Source organism: Patiria miniata, unplaced genomic scaffold (genome assembly GCF_015706575.1).
Source record: "Patiria miniata isolate m_02_andy unplaced genomic scaffold, ASM1570657v1 HiC_scaffold_20, whole genome shotgun sequence".
Classification (NCBI taxonomy): domain Eukaryota; kingdom Metazoa; phylum Echinodermata; class Asteroidea; order Valvatida; family Asterinidae; genus Patiria; species Patiria miniata.
In genome coordinates, this window is record NW_024037059.1 from 27,499,769 (window position 1) to 27,520,340 (window position 20,572).

General features: G+C 38.4%; 1 protein-coding gene across 1 annotated transcript in view; it reads left to right on the forward strand.

Annotated features, from left to right (window-relative positions):
- Positions 1–20,137, forward strand: part of LOC119727956 (fibropellin-3-like) — a 21,975-nt gene extending 1,838 nt beyond the window's left edge. Inside the window, exons 2-7 of the mRNA XM_038200038.1 lie at positions 17,050–17,163; positions 18,047–18,100; positions 18,752–18,880; positions 19,002–19,127; positions 19,582–19,760; positions 20,096–20,137. Of these exons, the coding sequence (XP_038055966.1) occupies positions 17,050–17,163; positions 18,047–18,100; positions 18,752–18,880; positions 19,002–19,127; positions 19,582–19,760; positions 20,096–20,137 (644 nt within the window). The remainder of the gene's footprint in view (positions 1–17,049; positions 17,164–18,046; positions 18,101–18,751; positions 18,881–19,001; positions 19,128–19,581; positions 19,761–20,095) is intronic.
- The last annotated feature ends 435 nt before the right edge of the window (positions 20,138–20,572 follow it).

Below are 20,572 nucleotides of genomic sequence, written 5' to 3' on the forward strand. Positions count from 1 at the left end.
CATTTGTTGACATGCAGCTTGTTTTTGTGAAATACAGTAAATCCCTTTGCAGTACTTTCTTGCTTATGTATTCACTACACACGACAGTACTATTGTTTTGCTTGAAGCGTACTCTATTGATTTTGTCAGCAAATACATGTACGTGCAATGTTAACATCAACACTACATTCAGCTTTCTTTGCAACTAAATATTGATTTTATGCATTTTTCATAGTACAGTGACAGTGCAGCCGCCATCATGGCCATGTTGACCATGATTTAAGTTGCTTTCAATTTCAAACATAGACTGGCATCTAGTCCCACCAGTATCCTGTCTTTTATGTAACGGGGGGCAAGAATTGTGTAGTGTGACTAGTACAGATGTCACCCGATTTTTGTAAAAAATACTAAACTTGTAAGTAAACAAAATACTAAATTATTTGTACTAATCCTGGCTGTGGAATATTTGTATGTAAATATAATAGCATGTGTGTGTGAACTGTTTCCTAGAGTATTTGCGACAGCCTCATGTTGACTCGATCTTGTTTCCATCTATGAAAGATGTAAATTTTCTGCAGAATGGTCAGAGCCCTTGAACCATTGTGAAGCTTTTCCTTCAATCCTGTTAGGGAACCAGACAAATGCCTGTTTGCATACTCCAGAATTACAGCAAATTAAAGTATTCTGAGTATACATGTACATGTACACTCTCCTCTCCTTAGCACAAACACTGTTGATACAAATTCAGGTTGTAGCAAACATAGAGCCTTTGTCCCAACTGTGCTGCATTTATGTAAACAATGAATAGAACCAATATTCCTCCTACGTGGATTAAGTTTGTATGAAAAAGAGCATTCGTGTACAGCTATTGTACTTAAATGCTGGAAAGTTCATTAGTCTAGAACCAAATTTATTTGGGTCCACGGGAGTCACTCTAAGAACATTTGCCACTGTGTTTGAAGCATAAAGATGGCAGTTGATGCAGTCTTAGGTCTGTTGCCATGGTGATGTCATCCTTCAGTCTATCATGAAAGTGAATCATGTTGTTTTAAGAAAGATATCTATTTGTCTTCCTTTGCTTTAACTTAAGTGTCATGTAGAATATTTTGTTTAATGTTTTTCTTCCAAAGATCAAACAATTGTGAATTATGGATAATCAAACAACCGTGTTATTATATTTACTTGGGCCATTTTAGGACGGGGGATTCAGTTAACTATTTTGGTATTTAGGAGTGGTTTAAACGTCATGGCCTTCAATCATGATAAGGACTATTAACTTTATAAAAAAGTAAGATCAAGAATATTATGTGATTGAAATTTTGTGCTGGAATGAAGCAGGACCCTTAACGACTAAACAAAGCAGAATTTTATGGGAATTAACAACATTATGAAGCCATCAGAAGTAAATATTACAGGTAAGTTTGATCATTTAGTGTAAACATTTGTGTACCCTTGTTGCATCTAATGCTAATAATTGAACTTAAAATTCTTGCAAGAGGTACTGGCCTTTATTTATCATATGATTGATTTTAGCAAATAACATTTATGTATTGATGCGTTATTATTTTACTTTGTTTGTTTGTTCTGAATTGCCTTCATAAGGGATTCAGTTTTTGTTGAGAAATTGTTTGAAGTTTTCTAATTTATTTTTTGATAATACGTGTTTGCTTGATGAAACCGCTTTGCGTTGCATGTTTGTAAGAAATCAAAGATTTGTTTTACCAAAGATGTATTGTTTCGGTTTGTAATCTGTTTGAGATTGAATTTCAATCATTGTTTTAGTTGCTAATTAAGCCTAACAAATGGAGTAAAATGTTTGTAAATTGTTTATATTGGATGTGTGTAACAAAAAACAAGTATGTTTGTTTCGACAGTTGTCAAGTATTTATTTACTGTAGTTTCTAACGATTGTTTTTGGAATTTTGTTCTAATTATGTGTTGTGTGATTAACAATGTTTTCATTTTCGTAATTCAAAAATACTATTTATTAATTTTTATGGCTGATAATGTTTAAGACTTCGGTGTGTATTTGCAGTAACAATGCCTTAATTAATATCTTTGCTTCATTTCTTGAAAAGATTGTGTGATTCTTCAAAACAAAAATCTGGCCCCTTCTCAGGAAATAAATTCCCAAGAGAAGTGCCTTTTAAGGTGAAGGGAACTTAATTGAACAGCCTTCTATTGTTTCACGACATTTTTCATCTTTGATTGAAAATATCAAAGTTTGCAGTAGTTGGCCGTCATTATTTGTATTCAATTTACGCAGCTTTTGAGATCAGATTTTCTGGAAAACATTACTGTATCGTAGGTGGTGTCTCAAACCAATTATTATCCGAATTAATAAGAAGTCAACTTGGAAAATACTGACAGTTTCATGAGAATCATTGTTTCCAAAAAAAAAAAACAATTAAGTGTTGCTTTGTACAACAGCACAATTTCAGCATTGTATAAAATGTGTGGCATAATTTAAGAAATAAAAAAAAGGTTATGTGAGAATTATTATGTTCCTTTCCTTTTCATTTTAAAGTTGATCATCGGGTGCATGTTAATGCCTGCTTTTTAGAAGAGCTTCCCTGCCGATTTCTGGACATATTTATTTACAAATGAAATCTTTTTACATAAAGGCCATGCAATATTTCAAGCACTGCGTAACACATACCAATACCCCAATAATTGGTACATACAAGCAAATACTAAGTGTGGAAATTACATTGTGCAGGTCGAAAAATACATAGCCTTACCAAATCAATGATATCTCTGGTTTGCATACTTGGATTTTCTTGATTTTTTTCACCAATTATAAACAAGACCATAGGCTTGAAGATGCTATCAAATCTGATTAGCTAGTCTGACCAACTTTTGAGAAAATCAGCGATTTCTTCATGCACAGTGTTTATTGGGACACGTTGTATTTGCACATTCTAAGCAATATTGTCTTGGGAATATCATTCAAAACTATAATTTGTCTGAAAATTCTCCCCTTTTTTGGCCAAATATGGACAAGATTGGTTTTATGAGTATTGAATTATGTTTTTCTTGCATCAGAAGGCATTTCTGAGTCGTTAAGAAAAAATTGGCAAAATTTGATGAAAATTTTAATTTTTTTCAATATAGTAAAAAAAAATGAAATTATTTGAATCTTGCTAGGGACACGTTTAAGGGGTCCTAATTCCCATCCGATCTTGGGACATAGTAAATAATCGTCACTAGATGGCGCTGTTGAAAAGCATAAGGAAGTCCGGGGAGGATCCAGGATTTGTTTTGCAGGGGTGCGAAGTTCTTTTCCCAGGTGGGTTGCTCCAAACTAAGTCATGAATAATTCAATGGTTTCGATCGGGCCGTGTGTTTATTCATGAAACAGAACAATGATATCAAGAGATTTTGTTGTGATTTACATGGGCGTCACCAGGATTTTTTCTAGGGGGAGGCAAAGCACATTTTTTCCCTCGAAATCCCTGCACTTTCCCAGCGTATACGTATTCGCGATCTTTCATTTTTTCGGGGGGGGGGGGGACAGGGAAATTTCACACACGCATTAAATTAACAGCAATACTCCACGCCTCTTTTTCTTATTTTTTCTTCTTCTTTTTCCCCCCCCCCCTCTTTTTTCTCCTTTTTTGGGGCTTTTTCAGAGGGGGCAAGCGTCCCCCTTGCCCCCGCCCTCCTCCCCTGCGACGCCCATGGTTATTTAGTCAACCAATCATTTTAAAGTACGGATTTTGTCGAGCTACCACAGTAGCCTAGTGGATAGCGTGATAACCTATGGATACACAGATACCTACTCCACGTCGTCGCTGCTCATTTTCAACGACTACTTTTCGACTGGGTTGTTCGTTTATTTCATTTGGTTAACAATTTCTCTTGACTTTCAACAGATTTGTGTGAGAATAATGTCAAATCACCAGAGGTTACTACAAAAAGTGTTTGAGTAAAATGCCCTTGTAAAAAAAGTGGTCAAAGGCACTTTTTTTAAAATTTCTTGGATTATCAACCACCGAGCATACGGAATTGGTTGGCTGGTTCGAATCTAATGTACATAGCAACGGGAACCGTGAATTATGCCTAGAGTATGTTGTTTTTGTGCCGTGAAAGTTTTCGTTCAGACTATTTTTATTTTTCGCACTTTACACACTGGGTTGTTCGGGCTATATTATTTCAATTGTTTGACAATTTCTCTTGGCATTCAACACATTTGTGCTTTTATTTCACGACAAATCACTAGACGTTATTTCAGTTCGATACATGAAGTATTTCTAGAGTTATTGTTTGGAAAACGAGTACCCTGTATGTTGTTTTTGTTACTTGAAAGTTGACTTTCGTTCAGACTAGCGTATTTTGCGCACTGAACACGCTGGGTTGTTCGGGCTATATTATTTCAATTATTTCACAATTTCTCTTGACATTCAACAGATTTGTGTTAATATATCATGCCAAATCACCAGATGTTATTTCAGTTCCATACGTTGGGTATTTTGAGACATATCATGTGGAAAACGAGTACGTTGTTTTTTTACATGAAAGTTGACTTTCGTTTCGAATATTGTATTTTTCGCACTGAACACACTGGGTTGTTCGGGCTACATTATTTCATTTGATTGACAATTTCTCATGCCATTCAACAGATTTGTGTTATTATATCATGTCAAATCACCAGATGTTGTTTCAGTTCGATACATTGGGTATTTTTTTAGTTATCGTCTGGAAATGGAAGTACATGTAGGCAGCGGCGTAGCTGGGGGGGGGGGGGCATAGTTCGCCCCCCCCCCACTGGAAATTTGGCATCCGTGAGGCAAAATTTCTTTTTAGAGGCAGGTCTGTCATCAAAACGCCCTAGAATGTCTTCTATGGTCCATTTAACATCTTCCCTACAAGTTTTACGGAAATTCATTTTTGGCAAAAATTGAAAAAAAATTCAAGGGGTTAGCCTTACATTTTTATTAAAATTTGGCCAAAATTTGACTTTTCTCCAAACAACGCAGAAAATCCTTCAGAGGCAAGAGGAACATCATTCACTATTCAATTACCCAAATTTTGAAGATTTGGCCCAATTCGTTGATATTTTTAAGGAAAATAGTTCAAATTTTCGACCTATTTTTCCCCAAATTTTAGGCGAAATTTTCTTTTCAGAAAAGCGTCTGGCATCAAATCGAATTGGAATGTCGATAGAAACGCGCGTACCGCTGGGGGCGACCTTTATTAACGCTCGTACCGCTGGGGCGACCTTTATTGTCGCCCCGAGCGATATAACGCTCGTACCGCTGGGGGCGACCATTATTAACGCTCGTACCGCTGGGGGCGACCATTATTGTCGCCCCTAGCGGTATATATTTAAGGGTTCGAATTAATGCCGCTTTGGCTTTCCATAGTATTTGAGCGTGACAAGACCGTAAGACATCAAACAAACCTGTTATAAAAACTGTGCCCGATTGAAAAAGCATATTGCGACAATAAAGCGAAAATGTACATAGAGCTGGGGTGGCGGCCCCGCCCCTCCGCCCTTTTCGCACCGCTCTTTAGTCCGACCTAAATCAATCTTAAGTTATATTTTCATGTTTCACAAGTGCCAAAGCATCGATAAAAACTGGTTTCATTATCTCCTTTACCGTTAATAGTTGCGTTATATATCAGCGAAGTGGAAAAGGAGGGGTTGATGCCCACGCCCCCTCCGCGATTTTTTCGCTGCTCTTTAGTCTGATCTAAAATCACTCTTAAGTTAAATTTCTATTAATATCTAAAAGTGCCTAGCTATCAAACAAAACAGCTTTCATTCTTGTTCTGAACATTATGAAACATTTTGTGGCGTGTTTTGTACCAATGTTTATAATGCTTTCATCGGCCCAAATGTGTCCACATTTTTTGAATCTGAATCTTTAAGAGAAAACTGGCGGGGGGGGGGGGGGGGGGCAAGTAACTTTGGGGGAAATGCTCGGCCATGCCCCTCCCCACCGTAGCGCCGCCACTGGTTTGTTCACTCGGAAATCAGCACTTGATGTGCTTCTTGGATGTCGCGGATTCGGTGTCGGTTTTTGAAGTTATTGCGAATGATCTATCTAGTTTCCCGGAAAACTCAAACTGGGCTATGTTGCCGGGTTTAGTAAGTTCTATTGCCTCTAGCTTGTTCCTTAGATCCTTTAAGACAGTGTCATCTTGGGACTTCGAAATGTCCCTGAATTTCAAATCGAAATAACCTTTAAATTTCTCGAGCAGAGATGCGGGATCAAACTTGGTTTAATCTGATTTCGACTTAGGCACGTAAAGGTGGATATTGACAAGGCAAATAATGGACAATCGTCAGTGACACTGAGCGTGCGCAGCGACCTGAAGTGGCGGTAGACACGTGATGGCATGGGACTTCACACCTGAGTGATTAGGAATATCATCGGAGCATCTTTGGATTGTCACGAGAGTTGAGGGGTACTATGTTACACCTGAATGATTAGTACTAATGATGTCATCTGAGAATCTTAGGAATGTCAGGAGAGGTGTGAAGTACCGTGTCGAACAAGGGGCTATTGTATGCCAAGGGGGGCGCTCTAGCCAGAGAGGTTTAAAGGAGCAAACTAGTCCCGCAGCCAACAAAACTGCAACACAAACATGCATCCTTTCAATAGAGGTACTAAAGACAACAAGATACATCCCTCTAAGGGCAACCATAGGATATGAAAGCCCAATTCATAAGCTTTCTTTTAGTGCAAGAATCATTCAAATTACCCATGTACTTTTCAAGTTACAGAATTTCAAACACAACCACCGTTTTAAAGTTCCGTCCACTGATCACAAAAAGTAAGTGTTCTTTCAGCAAAATTAAAACAAATCACACAGTTATATGTATGTGAATTGTTTTCGTTTTGCTGAAAGAACGAACACCTTTTTTTGATCCGTGAAAAGAACTTTAAAACAGTGGTTACGTTTAAAATTCTGTAACTTGAAAAGTACACGAGTGATTTGAATGATTCCTGTACTAATTGAAAGATTATGAATTGGGCTTTCATATCCTAGATTTTTGAAAGTGCAGAACTTCACTAAAACAATAGTCCCGACATTTGGGTTTCGTGTTTTTTTGACTCACCCTGTATAGGATCAAAAAGAAAGAAAGTGACGGAATCATAGACAAACATTTTTTTTTCCGGAGCTTCTACGTCGGCCCCCGAAAAAAATGACAAAAAACGTACCCCTAAAATGTCCCATTAAAAAAAGGAACTACCACATTTTAACCGTCCAAAAATAGCAAACAAAAGATATTAAATACTTGACAAAAAAACTTTGTAACTGTTTCCAAAAATGTTTATAACAAAAATTTTGAATGGAGGCAAAATAATGCGGAGATGTTATAGTGACGTGGTATGCACGCGCTATAAACTTGAGGGACTAGTGGGTTTCTTTGTTGGTTCAGTAACAGATCTTGAAAAGCTGAGCAGGGAGGTATGGGGAAGGGGGATTGACAAAAAGAATGGTTCAAAAAGCAGGAGGTCGAGGGTTCGAGTCCCACCTGAGTGATTTTTTCCCATCTTTCACTCGGGAGCAAACACACTGAGTATACAGTGTTTAAATGTCGGTGAAGGGCAAAACCTAATTTGATTTATATCACCCCGACGCAAAATTCCATCTTATAATAAGTATGGTGTTCCATATATGCCATTGACGTTACACAATCTCATTTTGTGCGAAATATGAAAGTACTCTTTCTTAATTTCAGAGAGTTGTAGACGCTTAGCATTGTAATACAGTTGATTCTTTCGCTTAAATATAAGAGACCAATAGTGAGCATTCGTTTTGAGAAAAAAATATATAGATTGTTTTGACGATCGATCACGGAGCCGGGCTTGCACTTAGTCTCCATCTCAAAACATGGTATTGGTATATGAACTAAGACAAAATCCTGCCTTTGCTTTGTTTGCTAACCACCCAGTGTGATTATTCATTGGTTCATAGGGAAATCGCCAAGCCCTGAGGTGCCCGGCGAAAATCGTCATAAAGGAGGTGATTCGTTTTGTCGAATATCAGGTGAGTTTTATCACATTGCATAATACACTTTCAACCTCGTCCTCATGGCTTACTTTTTTCAACCTCGTTTCCAATGCATAACTATAGCAACCCCTGGTGGGAAACTTTCCTGACTCGGCACAGAAATAGCGAATATGCATTTACATCGTGTACTTGGTGATTTTATTTCGAACGTGAATTTGGTGCTTATATTTCCAGCGTGTACAAGGCCAGCGCCGCGAACGATGGCCGTAAAAAGGGCTTCAGAAAGTTCGCAATTTTCATGCCAATCACAACTGATCCACACAAACGAAGTTGTTTGAGGTAGTTAAATACTTACTTAACACATCCGTCAGGTATTTTGTTCTTCTTCTTCAAAACAACGGACAAATGGACTAAAAATTACGTGATGAAATTTCCATCTTAATTCGACAACGACGAAAGTCCCCGGATGTTGAGGTTATCAAAGGAAAGAATGAACCTTCATCTACAAAAAAATCTCTTCAACGTGCTGTCGTTAATATCTTAAGAATTCGACGTAAACCTAATGTTTCCAACAACTTCCATTTTTCACAACGCGAAAAGATCGTCGCCATTGCAAAAGCATAGAGCGAGGAATCCAGGCAAGACATTACCTTGTGACCCCATATGCCCACTGATTGGTCGAGCTCGAGATGGCCTGCTTAATATGCATAAGTCATTCATTGCACGTTCGCGGGTGCTATTTACAATTTTCAGGCCTATACGTTTACACACGTACACTTGTGATTGCAAATAATAAAATCTAGCAAAAGTCTTCATTTTTCAACCGGCGATTTGGACCAAAATAAATAAAAGTCTCCTGCACGTGTTTCACATGAAAATGAAGCGTAAATTATCATTTATGTAATGAATCTTGCCATTTCTTTTGGCATTTTTTAAAAATCGATTGTACACCTAAAAACTATCGGCCCTCACTTTTGTTGCTATTAAGTATGTTTTGGTTTGACTTGTCGTAACAACACTTTATTTTTGTCAAAAGCAGTTATATTTGGTATCAAAATAAAGCACACGATTTCAACCTTTTACTATCAACCTAGCCATCTTGGCCAAACAGTGCATGTATCCAGGTACTTTTCGTGTTTTTCTGTAGTCTCGGATACAGTCTCGTAAAATCTCGCGTAGGTTTTTGGGCCATGCGTGCGTGATGACCTCGGGACAAGAAATTAAGGTAAAACGGGGCCGGCTGTGTGCGTGACGCGGCCACTGATGACTGGTTTGGCGCAGCGTGATTTTCGCCTCACGGTGGGACGGCGTGCGGCAGCCGGCCCGGGCTTGTATGCACAATCTCCGGTCAACGTGACTTTCATGCAAGACGACCAGAGCTTATTGTGCACTCGCACTTGTTTTTATCTGTCTCATTATGGTAAAAGGTTGACCCCAGAGCCCGAAGACGGGAATACAGCCAACGCCACGTCAGCCTGGACGTAAGGTCAACCATGGGAAAGGGGGTGCTCCCCAGATGGGATCGACGCTATTGCAACGAGGAGCACAACCATGGCAACTGAGTACAGGTACTCTTGATTAAACTGTCCTGAACATGTCATTTAAAGTTAGCGTAGTCTTGGCCCAAGACGCTAGAGATCGACAGTGAATCATACACATAACGGCATGATTAGACTAGCACGCCTGTGAGCACTAACGTCTTGGGAATTCTGAATGCTTTTGAAAATGTTATTCAGGCAAAGGTAATGTCAGTAGTTTCCCAAAAATATACTTTTCAAAATATATGTATATATAAATATACCCAAATATAGGCAAAACATAATCCGGCAGGTGTTTACGATTTATGCAAATTAAGCACCGTTCCAAATTGAATTTCATGGTCATCCCTTAAATATCTTCTCTAGGACCATAAGAATCTTTCTGCCATTGCTTTGGACCAGTCTTGTAAAAAAGAATTGGATCTATAAGCAACCTGACTAATCTAATGTTGTCAGACCGGACGTCACAATTTTGAGGATGACCACAATGACAATATCGATTGGATAGTCTGGTTTGGGTTGTTTACATTCTCTTACTAATAGGGCCCGTGAACTTGGGTATGAAAAACACAAAATGTCAAAACGGCAAAGTTTACTACAAAAAACTTTAGCTTTTTTGCTGAATTACACAATTTATGAATGGGAATCAATACGTGGTTGGCCGGTTTTAAACAAGTAGGCTACGTTTGAAACCGGCTGGGGGCTGATAATGGCCCAAGCCGAAGGCATGATAGACATTAAAAACATTCTAAGCAGAAAAAGTAAATTTTGTTAATTAATTTTTGTTCTTTCTAAAACCACAGGTGACTGATGAAAGGCGAGCTTCATTGCCAGATTTAATTTGTTAGCTACATCTTACCTCAGAGAAAGGACACAGGAGTAGGATCCGTGCCTATATGCTGCATATTAAGTCATGTCACGTTGTTTCCTTCCTTTTTTTTTTTACCTATTTACGGCAAGATAGGTTTAAACATATGCGCAGTTGTTAGATGTGAGTTATAAATTCACATAATCGATGTGCAGTTGTTGGTCCTTGAAAGCGCTATAATGTTCTTGTTATTGGAAGATAAATTGATTTTTTCCCCTGATAGGTTATCATGTCTTTTCGAAAATTTTAATTAGCAAACCAGCAATTATGAAATATGATATTGTGGGAAATTTCCTAAGTTTTCTCGCTGTAGGTAAAGAGCATTTTATTCGTCATAAAAATTCGATTATGTTGACCACATTAGCCAACTCCAAACAAACACTTTCAAAATCATTCATTTTTGGTGATGTATGACAACTGTGCATGCTTATTACCATGGTGCTATCCATAAATCAATGCAAGCTTTTTCTTCTGGTGAGCGCAGATATCTATTTTAGAAATTAGCTGAGGGAGCAACTGAGTAAGATGGCCGCGCGGCCGCCAGATGCTTCTATTGTTGCTTTCGAGCGCGGCGATGATCCTACTACACTTTGAAGTACTAGAGTTGACTCCTGTGTCCTTTCTCTATGGTTAGACAATCCCAAATTCAGTTAAAGGGAACATTTCATAGGATTTTTATGACTTAAATACATTTAAAACAGCTTTCCTGACATGTAACTATGAATTTCCAACTCCTTTGTAGCTGTAAAAGGGAGAAATTTCAACATGTTAATTTTTATGCCAACGAGAATTTCCACATTAATGAGCCAATGTTTGATGTCATTCAAGGCAGAACAGTAGTATCTTCCATAGCTTTGTGTATAAATATAAAAATTGTCTTCATTTTCTTGGAGTAAGTTCCAATTTTTACTTGTTTATCATATTAAACAATTTGTTTGGTATAGGCCAATATTTCTTCAAAACTTTTTTTGTTGGTAATTTTGAGTGACGAATCTTTGTAGTGTTCATATGCACTTTTGACAAGGAGTACCTCGTGACAAAAGCAAAATAGCGCCCTCTATTGTGTTGATGAAAGCTAGGATTTACTAATAATTGGAAAAAAATACCAATTTCTTGTCACTTCCAATGAAAACGAGTATTAAGATCTTGAATGTATATTGTTGCAACACATAGTAATGTGCATGAAAACAAGATGAGCTGAATTTCCACTGCATGTTTCCTTTCAAAGAAAAATTCAAACAATTCCATAAGACTTAAAATGCTCAAGCACACACCAGCTAATTGTCTTCACATAGGCCGAGGTTTTCTAAGGTGCATGACTCGTATCAGATTTTTTTTTTATATCTGAATGTTGCCATTCAGCAACAGCTTAAAGGGAATATACAACATTTGTAAACATAAAAAAAAACCAAAATACCAAATTATTATGAAATACCTTATTGGACTGTTAGTGAAAGAAAATCATTCTGTAACATCATGACATCTGCTGTGCTGACATTTTTAGGGAAAGTGCTATTTTTGTATCAATTTACGCAATTGGAAAAAAAAGCGTTGGAAGAAAACTGCCCCGAATTTACCCTATTTAGTTAGTTCGCATTTTGTTTGCAATCGACACATCTATGAACAGGTACAAGCAATCTAGACTGGTTCCCTGACCTTGTAATTCCCCGATGCAACATGTTTTAAAATACCCCGGGAAAATCTAGAAACATCTTCATTTGTAAAATTCATTTTAAGCGTTCCTATCGCTGTTAATTAAAATCTTTCTCCGCTGTCGATCTTTGATTTTAACATTTTGTAATGACCTACAATGTGCGTTGATGTGACCGAATTAAAAGGAAAATAATACGCTGCTCGCTCTATTTCATAAAATGGCACAGGGATAAAGTACATGTTATTAACTAGTAACTGTGAAAATTTTGCGTAATTTATTCTATTCTCAAGTTATGTCTATTTACTTCTGTATTGTAAATATTGTAATATATTTCTGATTATATGTATTCGTAAATACCATAAATTATTTAATTCTATAAATATTTCTGTACACAAATGATGTAGTTCCTATGTCAACACAGCGTTGGCTGTTATTAAAATGTCAGAATGTTTTGACGTTTTGTGTGGTTCAACTTAATTGCGTACCCCCCCCCCCCCACCCTTTGTAAATAGCGTGCACTATAAAACCTGGTTGATATTCCCCCTTCCGTACCTTAATAAGCTTGATGTTGATATCAATCTGAAAATCACCCAATTTGAATTATCATTAATATGAATACATTTAAAGTCATTATTTGGTCGAAACTCTTCAGTCTTGTATGATTCCATAGAATTGTTTTTCAGATAAAAAAAATCACACGAAAAGAACATGAATGTTAAAGAAAACCGATCCAAACCTGAATTAAAACAAAAATAACAAAATATATCATCATGCATCGGCCGGGAATCGAACCAGGGTCCCGCGTGGCAGGCGAGGCGAGAATTCTACCACCACCGAAGCTTCATATAAAGAACTAATAATATTCTAAGATATACATGATGTCGTAAAAACTTAGGTACAGATGACGATTCCAACACGCATACCTCTAGGGGTGACCATTAATAGTCGCCCCTTGACTATACTGATGACAATTCATTATGTGTACCTGTAGGGGCGACTATTATAGTCTAGGGGCGACCATTAACAGTCGTCCGTAGAGGTACTGATGGGGATTCCAGCCTTAGGGGCGATCATTAATAGTCGCCTATAGCAGTACAGAAAACATATAGGGGCGACCATTAATTTTCTCTGCTGATAACCCATTTGAGCCGGTGACATCGGCTGAGTCACTACAAGAGAACCCGACCCAAAATCTTTACTCGGAGAGTTTTTATTGGGAGTTCAGTTAACTGGAGTTTATGATGGGAAAAAGTAAAACTTGAGTTGTCATATCATGTGAGAGCCTTTGGACTTTCACCGGCATTCCTTGTTTTTAGTAACTGATCCAAAACCTTTATTTGATTGAGCATTGAACAACCTGCACCGTGTTGTATTGTTTACTAAACCATAGCGTTTCATGTTGTGATGTGTTCCCCTCAACTGGTCTTATTAATTTGGCCACATGGTGGCGCTATGTTCCCTCGACTGTTCTTAGTAGGCCACATGGTGGCGCTATTTTCAGGATGGCCGCGAGTTCTGAACAACGTCGTTGATCATGCATGATTGTCGTTTTTCATTATTGTAAACCATAGAAAAGTGTAAAATTGTGTCGTAATGGTTGTAAACAAAACAACAGTTTTGAATACAAATCTATAGATTACGTATAATTGAGCTAAACCAAGGTAAGTACATCGTGCTTAAAATTGGCTAAATTTGTCGAATAATTATTTAGCTGCTGCCTAGGCCTACAGCTAGTATATATGGTGGTGTACCCTAACGTGGCGCACTTCGAAGCATACCCAAATTTCCTCGTGTAGTGTTGCCAAACCTCTTTGTTGACAAACCTCAAATTCATGCAGTGAAATACTGGTACTTTTACCTTATTAATGCTTGCTGTTTAACCTCTGTGAACAATTTCGGTTTCATAAAATTTAAGCCGAAATTAAAAAACGGTGGCGTCCGGAAATTGGGCACAATTTGGCGGAGTGTTCCCTAACGTGGCGCACTTAAATAAATCTCGGGAAATTCCAAATTAACATTTAAGAATTTCTGAAAACTTGATAAATTCTGATAAATCATTATTATCTCTACTTACATACCCAGCCAGATGTTTGTCACAAAATTATTTTCTTATTTTTCGGGGCATTTTCAAAAGGTTCACTTTGCACTTGAAAATAAAATCGGAAAATCACGCCAAAATAAGTTTTTCTTTTAACTTTGTAGCGGGTAAATAAATTCGCGATTTATGAACGGGAGTGTTTATAACTTGATGAAATTTCACTTTCTGTGAAATTTCAGTTAAAACTTTTGCTCTAGCTAGGCGCTACAGGCGAAAAATCAAAGTGCGCCACGTTAGGGGGCGCGCCACGTTAGGGTACATCAACAATATAGTCGGACTCCCTATTATCGCGGCATCCCTATTATCGCGGCATCCCTATTATCGCGGCATGGGAAATTTTTCTTTTTACAGTGTCAAAACTCCTTCAAGTGGCGATTTTTATCCAGTTCACCAGTCATCAAGGATTTTCTACCGAGTTGTATAAACAGGACGATTAAAAAATGTTGTGTCTTTCGGGACTTTTAACGATTTTAATAAATATTAACGGTTTCCAAAACTTGCAAAATTTTCCCTCACCGTGTCTGCTAAAAGGTACCGTTTATATTTTAACATAAATCTTTAATTGTGCTCTGTCCATGAGAGTGCCATTGTCTGGTTCCCATTCTTCAGCTGCAAATGTAAAATGAAGTCGAACGACGATATTTGCAGCGCTAAATCGTAACAACTTTTACGGGATCAAAATAAGCACCGCGCGTTAGTGAAAATAAAACGACACACCGTGTAAAGTGAATGGCGCCCTCAATCGCTGATCAGTAGACTTGCCTCAGGGATTTGTGTTCTCCTTTCGGGGGAAGGGCAGGGTCTTAAGAAATCATCCTGCAGACATCTTGTCTTTAATCAACTTGAACGTTACAGGGAAAATATCAGACTTTATTCAGGGGGTGTTTTGGTCAAACATAAACTATGAACAAAAAAGTTGGGATCATTATAAAAACCACTTCCCGCATACCGCGATAACAGGGAGTCCACCTCCGTTCGCACACGCCGCGCACGTCTATTTTCACAGGCATCGGACACGGAATAAACCACACCACCCGTCAGATTTTTTTATATTAATTTAAAAAGGAAGAGTTATACTACACATAAGACAGGACAATTCTGGAAGGTTAGTGGGCAATCTCTATTCCGAACGAGAAACGTGATAAGTACCGCGATAATACGGCGTTCCATCCTACTCCTAGAACTATGAGGCTCCGCGTGTAGAAGCCCGCAAAATTGTCTGCAGCACAAAACACTAATAAAGTACAAAAACGTCCATCAAAATGCAGACATTTCACACAGAACCGCTGCACAGTTTGCCCCTATACTCCGTACTTTACCTCTTGATATACTCACATATCTTGGGCACAACTAACATAGGTGGATTCTGTCGGTTTTTAGGCCAAAATGATGAAAAATATGCCCTTTCCTCACTGAGCCAACCGAACACTTGAAACGTGCACGCATATGATTGAGCGATGATTTTCGGTTCGCTCGGAGCGCGCCGCGGGGGGTACGGTACATGCACTTGTACGCATGCACATACTATCATTTCGCCTTGTACCGTCCCCCCCGCGGCGCGCTCCGAGCGAACCGAAAATCATCGCTCGATCATATGCGTGCACGTTTCAAGTGTTCGGTTGGCTCAGTGCGGAAAGGGCATATTTTTCATCATTTTGGCCTAAAAACCGACAGAATCCACCTATGTTAGTTGTGCCCAAGATACGTGAGTATGTCAAGAGGTAAAGTACGGAGTATAGGGGCAAACTGTGCAGCGGTTCTGTGTGAAATGTCTGCATTTTGATGGACGTTTTTGTACTTTATTAGTGTTTTGTGCTGCAGACAATTTTGCGGGCTTCTACATCTATGAGGCTCCGCTCACGCGGAGCCTCATAGTTCTAGGAGTAGCTAGTATAGTCTTAGCCCGACTGCGTCTGGCCGTACAGTACTATCGCAAGCTCTGTAGTACGGCCAGACGCTGAATGCTTCCAAAAAGACTGAATTTTTTTGGTCGCTGATGTAGCGATTTTGCTACATCTTTCGATTGAGATTATCTTTTCATCCAGGACACAAATTTCCAAAGTTAAGGTTCTTAGTCGTAGAGCAACTCATACCTTTTCGAAAAAACGTTCTTTGGTCTCAATATTTTCATCCATCTGGCCACAAGACGAATTTCAGTCATCAGATTCCACAAATATCGTCCCCCATGCGATCCCCCATGCGATATCAAAATGGCGGCCACGCTGTAATGTATGCAATATGCAGGCGCGCCCGCGCAAACTCATGAATATGCATTAACAGTCTGTGACGTATGACCTTGTGTTTTTGGACCAACTGCCAAACAGGTAAAACTCTCAACCAATCAGGATAGTACGTACTTTTAGCTCCACCAATCAGAAATTTTAAACCTTTATCTCAACCAATCACCATCTTCCGCATACAAGCAAAATATCAACCAATCAAAGTCCCCACATTTTTACTTTGAACCCTTACCTTCTTGGTACACGTTTTGACCACCCAGCTGGCCATGTACAACATCTTTTGTCTAAAGTTATTTGTCATGTCCCAAATCTCTTGTCAAAATTAAGCTCTTGTCTAAAGCTATTGGCCATATCCAAAATCTCTTGTCTAAAGCCAAATTGGCCATGTCCAAAATCTCTTGTCTAACGCTAAATTGGCCATGTCCAAAATGTCTTGTCTAAAAGTACTAGCCATATCCAAAATCTGTCTTTTACTCTATTGCCTAGGTCTTTGACAATTGGGAACAAGCTGATAATAGAGCCGGTCCAACCAATTATACTTGTTTCTATTGGCCAGTTTAGTAGATATCTAACCCTTTTCTTGCAACATTCTCCAATCAGCATGATTCCTTTTTCTCGGGCAGCCAATCAGCACCCCTGATATATTTCCCTTGTCCAATGAAATAGTCTGTTATTAAACCAGAAGTTGTTTCTTTTCCCTGCAGTTTCAGACCCGTGTTTCAGCAACCCTTGCCTGAATCAAGCTGAATGCCTCAACTTGGGCAGTGCCTATCACTGTAGCTGCCTGCAAGGATTCTCCGGTGACAACTGCCAATTTGGTAAGCTTCAACGATATTTCCTTAGCAAAAAGCGTTATGAAGCCCTAGTCACACATTCACGGTTTGGAGCTACGGATATCCACGGTTTCATGGTAAAATTCATGATAAACCGTGGGAGTACTTTATTCATCCTTAATACCTCCGTGGTTATCTGTCATCTTTCTTGGGTATTTGTGGAGAGGCCACAGAAGTTTAAAACTGTTCCAAACTTCCGTGGTGAATCGTCATGAAAATCAATCCGTAGTGCAACCGTGGGACATCTGTAGGACAACTGTACTAATTTGTAGTGTTATTCCTGGCTCTTCGTGGCTAATCGTACATTTTCTTGGAGATTCGTAGTTCATTTATGGCAGAAATCTCTACAAATTTGCTACGAATGTTCTACGAATATGTCCAGGTATGCTTCTGCTTAGGTTGTACTACGAATATGTATGCTTTATTCGTAGGAGGACCTTGGTAGTCCGTGGCTCAATTGCAGACAACCGTGGCTTTAAAGTCATTATTCTTAGTAATACCGTCGATATTCTTCACCAATCTGTCCATATTCTTGACAAACTGTGGTGTATTGGTAGAGAAACCTTAGGACAGTCGTAGCTATCCGTCCTGAAACCGTAGTGCATTCTTAGAAAGTCGACTTCTCCACATATCTCGACGGTTCATCATGGTTGATTGATTCTTTGTAAATGGATATTCGTAGATCCAACTGTGAATATGTGACTGTGGTTTGACTGACTAAAACCCATCAGGATGGTTTTATGACATTGACAGGTACCCATCAGATTTTTGCTTATCACATAACCTTGCTAAGCAACATTCTGTGGTTAGAAGCTCAGTAGCTGATTTGTTTTTTGTTTATAAAATTTTGTTGTTGTTTACTTTGCAGTTTCTATTCCAGCTGACCCGTGTCTCAGCCAGCCGTGCTACAACAATGGTTTTTGTCAGGTGTACGATCTGAACAGGGAGTACTGATGCTTCTGCAGTCAGAATTACGCTGGAACGCACTGTGAAATAAGTAAGTGAAACAACTTCAAACACTTTGCCTATCAAACCCTGAAAGGGCCAAGGGGCGAGGGAGGGGGCGTGGAATCCGCCCCCTCCCCTTATATTTTTCCGCAATACCCTTGCAAAAAAAATTCCAAAATTCCCCACCCGAGCTTTCCTGACTTGTTAGCCTCGAGTCTTGCACATCTTTCGATACCAAAAACATAAAATTCCAACCATTTGTTGCTGCGCTTCGAAACTTTTTGTAGTGTACACAAAGCAGAAGTACCATTGGTGCATATGAATAAATAATTAGTCATAATTCCAAAACCTTTAAACCTATAGTCATAAAATTTCTTGAGTATGGCTATATTAAGTTGTTCTATGCATGTACCAAGTTTCATAATTTTTCATCGTTTGATGGCTGAGATCTGAATGGGGGGGGGGGGGGGCAGCTGTGAGATGGTCAAAATAACCCGGCCCCTTTAGGGTTAAATCAGCACACTATCTTTGATACCTCCAGAGATGTAAAATTAAAAAAATACCAGTCCCTTGTTTTGCAAGAATTGTTCGTAAAAACACTTTTATTACCTCTTTCAATCGTTAGGTCTTGTCCCTCAAAATCCCTGCGACAGTTCCCCATGCCAGAATAGGGGAGTCTGTTTCCGTAGCAGCGTTCAAGAGAGCTATGTTTGTTCCTGTGTGAATGACTTCACTGGAGTTCATTGTGAAAACGGTAAATAAATAATACTTGTTTTAGGTTTTTGTGTTTTCAAAATTGTTTGGTTAATTCTATATTTTAAACTGAATGGAGGAACTTATTATTTATGATAATCTTGATCTGTTGTTTCCAACAGCACCTACCCCTCCAGATCCATGTGAACCCTCCCCCTGCCAGAATGGAGGAGTCTGTTACCCACAAGGCAGTGCTGGCCATCTCTGCGATTGTCCAGACAACTACGTTGGTACCAACTGTGAAACTTGTAAGAGACTTTTAATCATTTGAGAATTAACTCTTAGATAATTGAACTTGTAATCCAAATTCTTAAAATTTGTGACTTTCTACTCCTTTTTTGTTTAAAGATGTACTATCTGAGCTCTTGAATAAGTTCAAATTTGTTCATCTTTATTATGAATTTTCAAAATTTTGGGAGGACTGAATTCTTCTCAGGCCATAAATGATTTGAAATTTGTTACGTAGTTATTTCATAATAACTTGGACCATTTTTTTGTTCTATGTCTCATTCAAAAGTGGGTAACTATTGTTTTGCTAGAAAATAACAATTTTAAAAATTGATTTGATTTTTGAGGTTAAACCCAAAATTGTGTGTACAGTGAATGTTTAAGGATCATTTAAATATTCAAAATATCTGTTTCATTCTCTTCTTACGAAACCTCATTTTCTGGTTTTTATTTATTTATATTTTTCTGGTACAGATGTCGCGCCAGTTATTCCATGTCAGAGCGACCCTTGTCATAATGGAGGCGTATGCTTCCCCCAAGGGCCTGGCTACACGTGTGTTTGCGCTAATAGTTACTGGAGGGCGTTAATAGTTGATCATGCCACACAAACTGACAAGATGAGAAACCCAAACTCCGCATCGGTATTCACTCAGGTAAGATCATTGTCTTTGCTTGTGGTCGAGATACTTAAGATTGATAAATCACAAATACATCACAAGTCCAGTCACAAGTACATCACAAGTCCAGTCACAAGTACATCACAAGTCTAGTCACAAGTGCATCATAAGTCCAGTCACAAGTACATTATTATTATTATTATTATTAGCAACCAAAGCATCTAAAATGGTTGGATTAAAAACATTTTGAAAGATATTTAAATTACATTTGAGTTTGAAATATTAAACCTTTTAAATAGCAATGCACATTATAAACATTAAAAGCTCCTAAAAGTAACCAAGTTACTGGAAACATACTTTCACAAACCTAGAACATGACTAACAGAGCTCCACCGGTCATGACAAGTATTTAAATTTAAAAACAAAACATTTCAGTTATAATACATATTTAAATCATTTAGACACACATGCATTCACAGGTAACTTCACACGATATAAAAACACTTCAACCTAAAATAGTCATTAATATCAACATCAGCATCAACTTAACATTGCTAAAAAGTGACTAACAATTAGGACTGTAAATTATAAAGACACCAGGGAATGCAACTATTTTTAGTCTGTTCGTTTTACAGAAAGGCAGGCTGAACTGTCTTTGGTTCCTTAATGCATACGATACAGGCTGGTGTTTTTCGAGCAAATGATTCAGCTTATGGTTAGGATTTGACATGTCAGCGAATAACTGCTCACACAGTGACTTCCTGCGGGCATATACACTATGAATATCTACCTGCTCCATTGCCTTTGCATAAGACTTACCAGGGATAATAATTCTCAAAGCTCTTCGT